The 13851-nt window shown below is 35.3% G+C and overlaps 1 protein-coding gene across 1 annotated transcript; it reads right to left on the minus strand.

The window, feature by feature from the left end:
• Positions 1-8960: 8960 nt before the first annotated feature.
• LOC127082206 (RNA polymerase sigma factor sigE, chloroplastic/mitochondrial) lies at positions 8961-13002 on the minus strand. The gene is made up of 6 exons (XM_051022444.1): positions 12837-13002; positions 11665-12425; positions 11080-11226; positions 10197-10433; positions 9619-9882; positions 8961-9435 (listed from the first exon to the last, which is right to left on the minus strand). Exons 2-6 carry the CDS (start codon positions 12361-12363, stop codon positions 9238-9240), a joined length of 1545 nt encoding a protein of 514 aa, XP_050878401.1. The 5' UTR covers positions 12364-12425; positions 12837-13002; the 3' UTR covers positions 8961-9237.
• Positions 13003-13851: the final 849 nt, after the last annotated feature.

Consider the following 13851-nt stretch of genomic DNA (forward strand, 5'->3'; position numbering starts at 1 on the left):
TTAGAATTTGTGTAAAATTGTAGATGCCTAAAACTACAAGTGAACACTACTTATATACTAGTCCTAACATAAATGTCTGCAACGGTCGACACATCAAATAATGTCATGTCTTCGTCTCCATGCAATTTTCGCTCTTAACAAGCTTCCACGTGTCTTAGAATAATTGTTTGACCTTATCTGCTTGCCCCGTTCGACTGTGTGGAGTAACATCAAATATTAAAACTTGGAATTTCACTAAGTCCAAAAACGATTCATTCATTGGTCTTTAACTGCTTGGAAATTCGATCAAAGTCACCAACATCATCCGAGGAATCAGTTTGTCGCAAAACACATGCTTGATCTCATGGTTGAATGACTATTTCGACCTAAGGAGAACCCAAATCATCAAAGTCTCCAAAATTTTCCAAATTCTTACAATCAAGGTTGGTGTCGAAAATTCAAGGTAACAACATCGCAGGTAGACGGCATCTGTATAAGTTGCACTCTTGTCCATAAATATTGCAGTGCCAACCAAATTTAGCATGTATGCTCTCATAGCATACGCTCTATGGAGCCCTACCTGTTCGTCATCCACTCTAGCCTCATGTGCTTTAAGTATCTCATATGTATATACCTTTTTCAGGAACTCAAACCTAGCTTATCCCCTATGGTTTTTTCCATCTCCGGCATGGCATCCTCTGGGTAAACTCCTAGATATTCTACCATCATCTTGAGTGTCTCGTCTTGTCTAATCCTCTCATGGTCTAGAAGTTCCCCCTGATTGGAAGATGAAGCAAACACGACATTGTAAGACCCCAATTTTGAACCTAAGATCCCTCATGCAATTTCATCATAAGCATTAGCAGTGGGATCATACCTTGGCATCCTCCTTACCCCTCTTTCATTGAGTTTGTTTTGGGAGAGATCACCAAGCACTATGTGATTGTATCATACTTGTATATTATCATTTTACTAACCAAAATACCAAAAATATGTCTTTGCATTTGCCTAACTCCTTTGTAGGTAGGGCATGATCTCCATTGATCTATCAAGTTCATATCTAGGGTTTGAGACCCTCATGACAAAGAGCACAACCATGAATTGATCCAAGAATGGTTATGAGCATCATATATGAGTTCCATTGATTCCTACATGATATATTGATCAAATTTTCTTCAAGAGTTTGGAGGTGATTTGCCTTGGAAACCCTAGTTTGACTGGGTATCTTGAGTAACTTCTCCAACAAGCTATCTCACCAATTGATCAAGTTTCTCAAAGGACACTTTAAAATTCATCATCTTATGCATATATGATCTACTATGATCCTAGAAAGTCAATAGAATTGAAGGTTAGCAAGTTGGTTGATAGTGGTTGGCCAGATGAATTCATTTAATCAAAACCAGGTCTCCCTAGACCCTATCTCCTACAATTTTCACCATATGAAAATTATTCCAAGAGAAAAGTTACTCTAAATGGCATTCTAAACACTTTTCATGTTGAGACCTAGAGCTAGTTTTGCTTGGAAAATCATTTTCTATGTTGAAACATTATAGGTCATTTTGTCTAAACCCTAATTTGAAAGTCAACTTCCCAAGGCCATAACTTGCTCAATTTTTATGAGATGAAATATTTCCAAGTTTCAAAATTAAATTCAAGATGCCTAATTCAAGTTTGATGTTTGGAGTGAAAGCAAATTCAACTTTTATGAGCATGTGATATGAGGTTACATTATAGGTCATTTTTGACCTATACCATTGAACAAGTGATTTTTCCAAACTTCAAAAATGCATAACTCTATCATTCTAAATCCAAATTACATGAAATTTGTGACCATTTTTAAGGTATTTGAAAGAGATAAAACTTTGATGAAGACACTTTTCTCATTTGAAGCTCACATAAAAAGTTAAGTAAGGTGGAATGTTGAGGTATATGGCTTGACACTTAGAAAATTTTTCAACATGTTGAAATTTCCAAACTTCCACCTCAAAATTCACCATGACCCAAGCTCCAAATGAAAAAGTGTTTAACATCAAACTTGTTCCCCTTGATCCAAGCTTTTCAAAGAACCCAAGTTCATGCATTTTGGACAAAGATTGCTAAGTTTGTGCATGGCTTTAACAGGGCTGCATCATTGGAAAGAATCAATGGCACAAACATCAATTCACAATGCCTTGCCATTCAAGCTTCATTCAAACATCATTTGGAATCATTTTGGACCTTATTGCATTGCATCATGGGCTTGTACATACCCATGCGCTCGTGCCATCCACATTGCCAATTTTGGACAGATTTTGAAGTGTGCAAATATCATTCCATTTGGCTATAAATAGAAGGCCTCTGAGCTCATTTGAAGAACACTTTGCGCGCTAGCTTTGCCCCATATTGAAACCCTCCCATTCTAAAGGAAAACCTGAGAAATTTCAATTTGAATCTCAATTGTTGGAGATTCAAGAACTCCAGGATCCAAAGCCTTGCAACCTCTCTAATCACTTCCTGCTAGCTTCTCAAGTGTGATCAGATCGTGTTTGGAGCAAGAAACATCAAGAACTGCATAGCATTGAAGGTAATTTTCAGAAAACTTCATCTCTTCGATTCTCACTCAATTCTACTTAATTCTCTTGGATCTTTGGTTGTCTGAAGTCCTACAAATGTAGGCAAGAAGATTGAGTTGCTTAGAGGTCAAATTGAAGCAACTCAGTTGATGCACCTCAAAATTCAACTCCTCACATCTTTCTATATATGTGGAGTTAGTTAAAATTGAGGTGATATTCGTGATTTACACCATTTTATCTTTCAGATCATGTCCTCTTTGGACTCCGGCGATGAGTTGGAAGTGTTCAGAGCCATTGATTTGTTTTAAAACATTTTAATCTGGAGCGCTCATTATGAATACCAGGCGTGTGGATGAGTTGACTAGCGCGTACCATGGAACGCGTGTTCTCCACCACTTGATCTGCCACCTCAATTAATGAGGCAGATCAAGTGGTCCTCGTTTTTTTGTTATTTTCTGATTTTCTTTTATTCCTTTTATTTTCATTAATTCATATTAATTTTAATATTGATCCAAAAAATATGAGTTTCACCAAAAAATTTCAAATAATTTCCTCTTTCATATTTTGAATTTAAATTATTTTTTGGATCATTATTAATATTTTTCATGATTTAATTGATTTTGTGATTATTTTTTATTGTTTAAAAATACTTTTAAGTCTTTAAAAATTCTGAAATTTTTTCTCCAAGGTCCTTTGACCTTGTTTGACCTATGATAAATCTCATAGTCATTTCTTTGGTATTTTGATGAGGTTTTAGGAATTTGACAAACCATATTTAATTTAAATGTATTATTTTAGTCTTTTTAATTTGAATAAATATCAATTAATTGTGTTGGCCCATTGTGATGACTTGTTTGAGTTTGACTCTTGTTGTTGGGCCTTGGTCAAGGTTGATTTGACTCTTTCAAGTTAATATCATTGAATTTAGGGGATTGATGGAATGTACATTCCATCTCCCAAAATGAATGGATGATATTAATTTGGTAAAAGTCCTCCTTTGACCAATTTGAGTTTTGATCCATTCCCTTCCCTCTTCATCTCATTCCCATTCTTTATGCATTCATCTCATTTGGCCTATGATATCTCAAAGTCCTAAGGCTAGTTGATTGAAAAATCAACATAAGTATGGATGAGATTATGCCACCTCTTTTGCATATTCTCTTTGTGTGTGGTATGTTTCATGAGCATAGTAGATTATACTATGTCTCTAACATGCATTAACACCAAAATTCTATTGCTCGGCCTCAAATAGTTGTGACTTCTACATAAGTCCAATTACGATTGCATAACATAGCGCTAAATTTGTGACATAAAAGGCATAGCATTCTAGTTAGTGAGATTGTAACATAGCGCTAAATTTTCATGGTATTGTGTGGAAACTTGGCCTTTTTTCCTTCCTTTGGAAGATGTCTTGGCTCAAGGATCCATGCTTATGATAAGTGGGTTGAGTGTTCTCCAAAGAATGACTTTTAAAAAATGAAAAGCAAAAGCGAAACAATACTAACTTCTAACTCATTCACAACTAACTTTTAATTTCAAGCCATTTATTTTAATGTCATTTAATTTTAGTCTTTATTTATTTGTCATTATTATACCATTCTAATTGTTTATGTTAATGCAATTTTCACTTTGTCCATTTGGACCATATTGTATGATATATCTTGTTTATGTATACTTTGCTTGTTTGTGTGGTCTTTGACCATTAATATGCATAATAACAACAAAAACCCTAAAGAACTTTTGTGTGGACTGTTGGCTTGATCTTGGACAAATGGACTTAGAACTTAGGTAACATTCCTATGCTAAAGGACTTGGCCAATGCCAACTTTTGTGTAACCAAGTGCTTGCAATTTGAAACTTCATTTGATACATCATTCAAGATCCCTTGGAGTTCATCTGCAACATGATCATTGTGAAGCTGTTATTTTGAACCTGTGACTTATGGAATTCATCTGTTGCATGGGCTAATTTGAAGAAGATCATGGAGTGGCTAAGCTTGGATGTGGCTATCTTTATTTGATGTCTTGCTCTTCAAGATAATATAATTATGCATTTGTGTGTTGCTTGATTCTAAATATCCAAGGGAATTTGGGTTTCTATATGGCATTCTTGCCTATTGGATTGCTACCCATCGGTAAGATCTTTTCAACTCTTAACTTTTAATTTTGTGCATAGGATTAGTCTCTTCATCTTCTCCCCATTTCTTAAATTTCAAAATCTCTCCCTCCCTTTTTAAAGTCGTCTTTGATTGAACTTGTTTTGTTCTAAACCTTGACCACTTTGCAAAAAGATAGAAACTTTGGCCTTATGCCATTGCATTTTCAAACTTCTTTTCTTAAATCAAACTTGTAAATAAACTTAATTATACTTGACTTAAAATTTCAAAAATCCAAAAAAGAACTAACTCATTCAAACCATTTTTAGGCCTTTGTCCCTTTCAAACTTAAATTTTGTTAAAAGCAATGCATCCACTTTGAAATTTGTATCACAAACTATGAGGTTTTGATCCCTCATTTTTATGTTGGTACGTAGGAACAAATCCGAAGGTCTTGTCAAACACAAAAATATAATTAATGAATTCTTTTCTCATCCCCCCATTCTATTTGTTTGTAAACATCACTTTGTATAAAAACACATATGCACACAAAAAGGGCTCCCTAGGAGTACCAAGGACACTTTGGATGCTAACACCTTCCCTCTGTGTAACCGACCCCCTTACCTGTAATCTCTGACATTTTATTAGTTTTGATTTGAAAACTTCTTACTTTTGGGTTTTGTTCGTACTTTTTCCCTTTTCCCTTGGAAACAATAAAAGTGCGGCGGCGACTCTGGTTTTATTGATCTCTAGCTTATCCATAGCTTGATGATCACGAATTTACCGCTACAAACATATCGTCGAGTGTGATAGACATCTCACCAAGCAGGAGATGAAATGACGAGGTATCGGTGTGCCATCTCTCCACAAATGCATTAAGCATCCTGTGGTTGACCGTGATATAACCGTTCATGCACAAGTCCTTCATTCCAAATATGGACAAAACTTCATGAAACCACTCCTCATTCGACTAAGACAATTCAGTAATCTTTCGCCTGTGGTTAATAAAATTCAGCGAATCGCGATCCTGTGGAAAAATAAATCAATGTCAGAAACTTGTAATATAATAATAAACGTAAATTAAAAAGAATGAATCCAACTAATGTTACCTTTTCATTCCAGATAAGTCTGACAATATGGTATGGGTACAAAGGCAGTAGTGACTGATAGAGAATATCGATCCAAAACGCAGCAGAATTTAAAAATTTCTCCTTTAGTGATCCTTACAAATGGGCGTGATCAATGATAGAATCGTTACCTCTTGTGGCGATTGAACCCTTTGATGCAGATCTAGGGACGATCACGAACGTTGAATGGTGACAACGCCTCTACTCAGTCCACACGAACGGATTCCTTCAATCTCAGTGCTAGCTGCTACGAATGAAGGCTTTGAGTGAGTGAGAGAGAGAGAGAGAGAGAGAGAAAGAGAGAGAGAGAGAGAGAGAGAGAGAGAGAGAGAGAGACGAAATTACAACTACACAAATGCTTCTGCACAAGGGTTCTATTTATAGAACCACTTGTGTGGGCTGCAAGCTAAAAAGCCCACTTAAGTGTATGTGACCCATATCTTATGATATGCCAAAATCACTTAAGCGTGTGGTACCTTACCATATTTCGTATTCTACTTAAGTACACCGTACCTTACGATGTTCTACAATTCACTTAAGTGCACCGTACCTTACGGTGTTCCTTAGTTACTCTATCTCTCATCAACCCGTCCTTTTGTGTGTGACCCTGTAGTTTTTCGCGACATTAGCAATTATATTAAATCACGTATTTAACATAATAAATAGTGAGTGGTATCTAGCAACACATCACTGCTACCCAAGACACGAAAATGTCATGTGATCTGACAAATCCTTTTGTGATAATACTTATGTATATAATTACCCTTTTGCCCTTGTGTCTATATTGAACACAAGGCATAGATTGTGTCATCCTTGTCCAGTTCAATATTGGACCCGTAGACATTTATCCTATTACGCAGGATGGGAAAATTCCATCTAGGTCACTCATGTCCCTCAGCATGCTTCGTGGAGTACCCATCAACTGTCTTTATGGTCATCCAGTTACGGACAATGTTTGATCAGCAATAAGGCACTCGACTCTACATCTAGGGTCCATAGTGGTTTCAGGTCGAAGGGTGGTATACACCATTATCACCATGAGAATAACTTATGACATTTTGCATAACATTCTATATAGTATTCTCATAGCGGGTCAATCCAACATAAATATTACTCTTAATATTCATACCTATGTTTAAGACTTGATAACTCCTTATCCATGATCCATGAGATGTGATCATCAGTCTATATACATAATAGTCTTAATGCTTTAATGTTATCCCACTTCATAATAAAGCTCGACTACGGATACTTTAAGAATAATGTCCTAATGTTTAATGGGATCTCATGATTAAGTCACACTTGATACATTAAACAGACTAGCTATTCTAGGGACTTTATTAAACAAACATAATAAAGAAAAAGCCTTTTATTATTAATAAATAATTCGATACAAGTACCAAAAGTATTGGTCATCTAGGGCTTACACCTCTACATGACCTCCTCCAAATGCGTGAGATGGCTCTGGCTCATCATCCTCAACAGTCTCATCATTTGGAGGTGGCACTAGCCCACCAGTCGGAGATGACACTAGCTCAGAAGCATCATCATTTGGAGGTGGCACTAGTGCCTCAGATGCCTTCAGTGACTCGGGTATCTCTGGCGCTTGAATAGGTGAAACCTATCTCTTGCGAGGGGATGAAGGGAGTGATGTGTCGGTAGGTGAAACCAGTATCCTACGGGAAGAAGAAGATTGAGAAGCATGAGCCCCAAAAATAAATGCCTCTGCTTGGCTAGAGTGAACATGAGCCTCTAAAACCTAACTATTCTCCCTCCGCACTGATGCATATTGTGCAATTCTCCTGTGCCTCAGTCTATTGTCTTTATCAGTCATAATGCCTGTAAGTAAACCAGACAATTAGTACAAGTAACATTACAAGAAAGAAAATTAGAAGAAAAAAACATACTGATAACTTTCTGAGATGCATCTCCGATTACTGTGAGATTAAACATTGAAAATTTCGGAGATGTATCTCCGGAATTTTCTACAACTTTTCAGGTCCTTCAATGGCGGCAATGTATAAAGTATCATCGATGCAATTTCTATTCATTTCTTACCTAAATCATCAATTTCTACTCATTTACATAAATTCAAAAAAAGTTTTCAAAACATTAAAAACTTATAAATTCATAGTTTACTTCAATGTTGGATGATGCCTCTGATGTATTTGATGTTGATTGAAGAACCTTTGAGTCTGATTGTTTGATTTTGCACTTGAGTGATGAAAATTTTCTTGAGTTTGAATTTTTTTTACCTTTTTTTAGAAATGAGGAAGGAGAATGATTCTCACGCGATTTAAGTTTCAATATCTTCTGAAGATGCATCTTTGAAATACATTCGAAGATGCATCTCCGAAATTTTTTAACGTAAACTTAGAGTCTGGAGATGCATCTCCGAAATCTGTAAGTATTTTAATATTTTTAATTTGAACACTAATAATATATAAGGTGTTTTAAAAAATTCCCAATAATATATAAGGTGTTTTAAGAAATTCTCTTTATGTCAACGGTAAGGCAGATGATTAGGACAAGGAGATCATTTGTCACCTCTTTTGTTTTGCATTATTGAAGAGGTTTTGAGAAGATGAATTTCAAAGGTGGTGGCAGATGAAGATTTATCTTTGATCAAGGGCCCTAAAGATTTTCTAACGTTCTTTATCATGTTATGTATGTTGATGAATTGATAACATTTTACAGATGTAACCTAAGGACTGTGATTTTCTTGAATGTGTTTTTTCTTCTTAAATATGGGGAAGTTTATGAGCAGATCATCAGTCGTAATAAATCCATCTGTTAGAAGACGACAAGACATGATTGCTCAAATGCTGGGTTTTTCTCTTAGCATCCTTTCATTCAAAGATAAGCCAAAGGTGGCCTATTTTCAAACTATTCTTGTCACTATCAAAGAAATTTTAGCTGCTTCGAAAGCTTATCTGTAATCTACAACTTGTAGAGTTTAGCTGGTAAATAACGGGTAAATAATGTTCATCAAATATAATATTTATTGCATAAAAACATTATTAAGAGGAGGTGTTTCTCTCTGTCACAATTGACCGTGGTAAAAATATTCACTAGAAAACAATTGTTCTGATGGAGTAAACATTATACAGGGAAAACAATATTTCAGATGACCAAAGTGATTATGAATCTTTTCAAATGCATGCTTGCTGTATTTCTTTCTTCATCATATAAAAGACACCAACTGAATAAATCATTGTGCAAGTTGTGTTAAATTAACCATATATAGGAGAGATTAACCATTACAACTTATTGTATATTGTAGAATGTATTTTCATCAAAAGAAGACGCATTACAAGTAACGTGTATAGGTGGTTATGTACATTGAACAATTTCAAATCTAGTGTACAAATTACTTACGAATTATGACTGTCGGTATCCCGGTGATGCAAATCATCACTAAATTATGTGACTATGTAACGCAAGCATATGTGTTTCTGTAATGGAGTCATATGAATTAGCCGATTTATACAACATAACGACGAAGATAATCCAATCGAGCTGAATGCTTGAGCTTCATGAGAGCCTTGACTTCGTGTTTTCTCACCATTTCCCTAGAGATGTTCAAGTTTGAGGCAATTTCTCCCAAAGTTCTGTCACCCTTACCATCAAGTCCAAATCTCTGTCTGATCACCAAGTTTTCCTTTGGCTTCAGTGAATCAAGCTAGAAAACAACAACAAAAATCTAACATTAGTTGCAGAGTGTGACAATGGCAAAATTTAACCAATTATAGCAACTCATCAAACAAATTGAATTATGTTCATTGTTCAAATAATAAAATTGAATAGAATGGCCTGTTGTAACATAGTACTAGTATCAAACAGAGACTTAGGTTAGAGCTGTTACCACATCATCAAGAGCAAGCCTTAGTAGAGCAGGTTGCCTCCTGTTATCACCATCAACACCAGCATCATCAATGACGCCATTGATAAACTCTTCTTGCGTTGTTAGATGTCTTGCATGCAATGAAAGAAAGGGTTTTGATGCCCTCATTACATCACGGTATCTTTCAGGGGATATATGAGCTCTTTCTATTATTTCTTCCTCTGTTGGGGGCTTCTGAAGCTCGAATGTTAACTCAATCTTAGCTCTTCGGATATCTGCTCTAACCTGCACAAAAATTAAAGATACCAGGTTTGGTGAAATAAATTAACCAAGTTCATTTTTTTTTATTTCCTATGTTTCTCAATAGCCATATTTTCTTTGAATATCCTAGGATGAAATCTTGTATAGTCTACCAGTTATTGGACAAAGAAAAAATTGTTATTTGAATAATAGATTGATTAGGAATAAAAAAGAAGTTGACAATGAAAATATAATAGGATGCTGCGCTGCTAACATGAATAATACATAACAAATAATTGAAGCATATGCTGCTTAAACCAAAAATATTAGTCAGCATGTGTAAGAGGAAGAACACATACCGACTCAAGTCCAAAAGGAACACGTGAGAAGCTTGAGAGGGTCATGGAACGAATGATAGCATGTCTTATCCAAAACAAACCATAGGTTGAAAGTCGAAATCTCCGGTTTGGCTCAAAACGGTCAACTGCTGTTATAAGTCCCCTAACTCCGGCCTGACAAAGATCTTGAAACCTTTGGCTATTGGCTAAATCTGAAAAATATCTGTTGATCACGAACAAGACAAGTCGGAGATTGTGCTGCAAAAGATCATATGACCACCATTTCTTAATTATTGATATAACTTACTCATTCCAAAAACCAAAAACTAATTTCAATTCCACCTCAAATTATATTTATAATACATAATTAAAATTAGCGAGTTTAAAAACTATGCACTGCAAATGTAAAAATTCTACACATACATCCAATCAAACCTCTAAATAATGTAACTTAGTCATAATACAAATTAAAATGTCTCCATAAATATCTACATAGTAAGATTTGATCGAAGATATGTGTAAGACTTATCAAAAGAACTTGTTTATGCCACTTAATTCAGAAAGAATATTATAGGAAGATAACTATTTACCATCACAATCAGTAATCTATAACCATGTCTTGATTGTTAAACCAAAATGATAGCTTGACCCAGAAATCTTGGGGAATCAGTCCCAAAATTTTGAGTCCTGAGCCATTAGGTGAAAAGTGCTTGTTTAGTCGGAGGATGGCACAAAAGCATAGGCGAGTATACAACCTCAGACCCTGAGCCATTCCCATGAGGTGAATGGGGCTTGCTATTGGCCCGAAATCTTACAAACCGGGTGAAATCTAAGTACATTATATAGCCAATCTTTTAAACTAGCTGAAAGCCAAGCTGTAAGAAAATCGAACAATTTGAATTACCCTTATCAGCTTGTTTCTTGCAGCTCGACCAACCTCTATTGCTTTCTTTACTTTAACAGTGCTCATATTTGTTGCGTCACCTATTTCCTCCTCAGTAGGTTCTCTTGCCAGCTCCTTCTGTAAATCTTCTTTCACTTTAAGGAGTGCCTGAAAATTAACAATTATTGCTTAAAAACAAATAGAATCAAATTCTGAGTTTTTGCCTAACAACAGTGACAATTTATATTGGAAATGTTCTCAAAATGGTATCCAAAGCCTTGAATCCCTAGCTAATTGTGACGGTTTTAGGTTTTCAGGAGGTTTTAACTTACGAGTTCAAAGTCCCACTATGCCATCATCATTAAACAGAATGAAATAAATAAATGATCATAAGGTCAAGATGTAGATTCTCAACACATAGATCATATGACCTTTGCTTTGTTCATCCTTCAGGCTCAGACCTCAGAGAGTGTTAACATGAAAATCCATGAGAAGCAACTGAACCTTGACTTGCCAGCTTAAGCAATTAGATTGAATGTTTTCTTGCCACTTAGCAATGAAAAGATCAAAACTATTTTAAGAGAATAATCAAAGAAAGCTGCTCACCTTCATTGGTTCCATCAGCTTGAATAAAAATGTGTGCTCCGAAGAAGGAAGAACCGGAGGTATTTTCATTTTTTTCCAATCCAGACTCACCAAATCAGCTGGTACAGAAAACTCCCTAAGAAGTTCCTCAAATTTCCCGATTCTTTTCCTGCCATTTCTTTTTTTCCGAGTTGGAGTGACATCTTCACTATCATTGTCCATCTTTAGTGCAATCCTCTCATCAAGATTCATCCGTTTGGCTTTCGTTTTCTGGGTTCTAACCACCCTATCATTCACTAACTCCTCTTTACTTGCATCACCAACCTTCTTACCTCTTCGAGAGACTCTTTTGATCTCACTATCTATATAATCTGCATCACACGCATCAGATGTCGGGCTAAGTTTGTATATATTTTCAAGTATAGCAGCAGCTTCATTATAGTCGACATCCAACGAAGACGGAAAAGTCTCCTCCACTAAGACACCTCTTGCTTTCTTAGGTAATTTTTTGGTTTTTGCTATCCTTTTCTTGCGCGTCTTGACCGTCTCATCTTGCGTAGGAATTTTCTCTTGAGTTGCAACCAAAGCTATGTCATTCTGTTTATCTCCTTTAAACGCTACCGTCAACGGTCTCTTCAACACCGAATGGTGAGTCGAAAACTTAGAATTCAATCCTAGCGGAGTCCGAGCAGCTGAGCTAGAAACCGTCACAACTCCCATACCAGGTTCACTTAATCAGTATTTATAAACAAATTCAAATAACAGATTCTCAATGCCAAACCCTGCAACACCACAACCACAATGTAATTAAATTACCAAATGACTAGAGCATAACTAATAGCATCACTAAATCATCTTATCAACCACTAAACCCTAAACAATCACTTGATTAACCACTCAACTCAGCATCTATATTAATACCAAAATAAGAATACATGAACATAACATCAAATAAAATCTATTGCTTAACTAAACTAGCAACAAATAACATCGATGATGAATCAATAACAAGCTTCAACTAAAGAAATTAATAAAAACTCAAATCTATCATCAATTGATTACTTCAAATTACAAGTTTCATAAAAACAACACTCAACTAACTAACCCTATTTCTCTATATTCAGTGATCAGTGAAAAAATTGTGGAATCAATTAATCAATTCAAAGAACATTGAAGCAGTTAATACAAAGTACCTTTGATCAATGAATCGATGAATCTAGACGAAGAATCTATTGGAGAATGAAAGAGAAGGTATAATAAGAACTTGAGGTTCTAGTATTTAACTCAAATTCGAAAATTACGGTAACCACAATTTTCGTCTTTGAAAAATCAACGGTCAAGAACTAGCGTCTATAAGATCTACGGTGCCTGAGCGGAACACGTGAGCTTTGAGAAGAAGATAGTGTTGGAGAATTAACGACGTGGCGTTTTTGGAGTGGACGAGGAGATATTTTGAAAAATAAATAAATAAAAATTGTGGATCGTGAGTTTTACACGTGGCCGATGGAAAAATATTTGGTTACTTTATTGAGAGAGGAAATTATATAAGAGGTGTTGTGTGGAATACGTAGCGGGTTACAGACCATGATTTTTTGTCCACGTTTACGAGCGTTCATCCATGGCCTTTCTAAAACAAAAGTCTCACTATTAAAATTAGTATTATGTTCATGTTTATGATAAATTGTTTCTTATCATAGTTGTTTTATTTTAATTTTTTATCATGTGCAAAATATGGGTGATTTAGTTATTTTTCGTTTTGATAACACATATAAAGTAGTTTTGAGTGAGTATTATGATTATCGGGTAATCTTAGAGAATATAATAGTGAATGAGCCTAAGCTAAAAGACTTGAAGGGAAAGAATTATCTCTATCAAACAATCAATTGATTTGTGCTTAAAATAATTTTAAAGGAGACATCAAACAAGAAAAACAGAAATACCAAGGCAGGGTTAGAATGAAGCGACATAGCTTTAAGCCCTACGACGTGATTAGGAGATTTTATAGATGAAGAATGGAGAATCAATTAATGATTATTTATTCGAACTCTCACTATTGCAAATAAGATGTGAATGTACGATGAACAAATGTTAGATCTTATCTTTGTTGAAAAGATTCTTCGCTCAATGACCTCTAGGTATGATTATGTAGTGTGTTCTATTGAAGAATATCATGTTTTGGATTCCATGACTGTAGATGAACTCCAAAGT

The sequence above is a fragment of the Lathyrus oleraceus genome, chromosome 5 (genome assembly GCF_024323335.1).
Source record: "Lathyrus oleraceus cultivar Zhongwan6 chromosome 5, CAAS_Psat_ZW6_1.0, whole genome shotgun sequence".
Classification (NCBI taxonomy): Eukaryota; Viridiplantae; Streptophyta; class Magnoliopsida; order Fabales; family Fabaceae; genus Lathyrus; species Lathyrus oleraceus.

Bases quoted from the DNA above. Each gene is read 5' to 3' on its own strand.
- LOC127082206 (XM_051022444.1), bottom strand. From the start codon at position 12,363: ATGGGAGTTGTGACGGTTTCTAGCTCAGCTGCTCGGACTCCGCTAGGA. The intron at 9,883-10,196 runs GTATGTGTTCTT...ATTTTTGTGCAG, and splicing joins TTCCTTTTGGACTTGAGTCG to GTTAGAGCAGATATCCGAAG. The intron at 9,436-9,618 runs GTAACAGCTCTA...GTTGTTTTCTAG, and splicing joins GGCTTGCTCTTGATGATGTG to CTTGATTCACTGAAGCCAAA.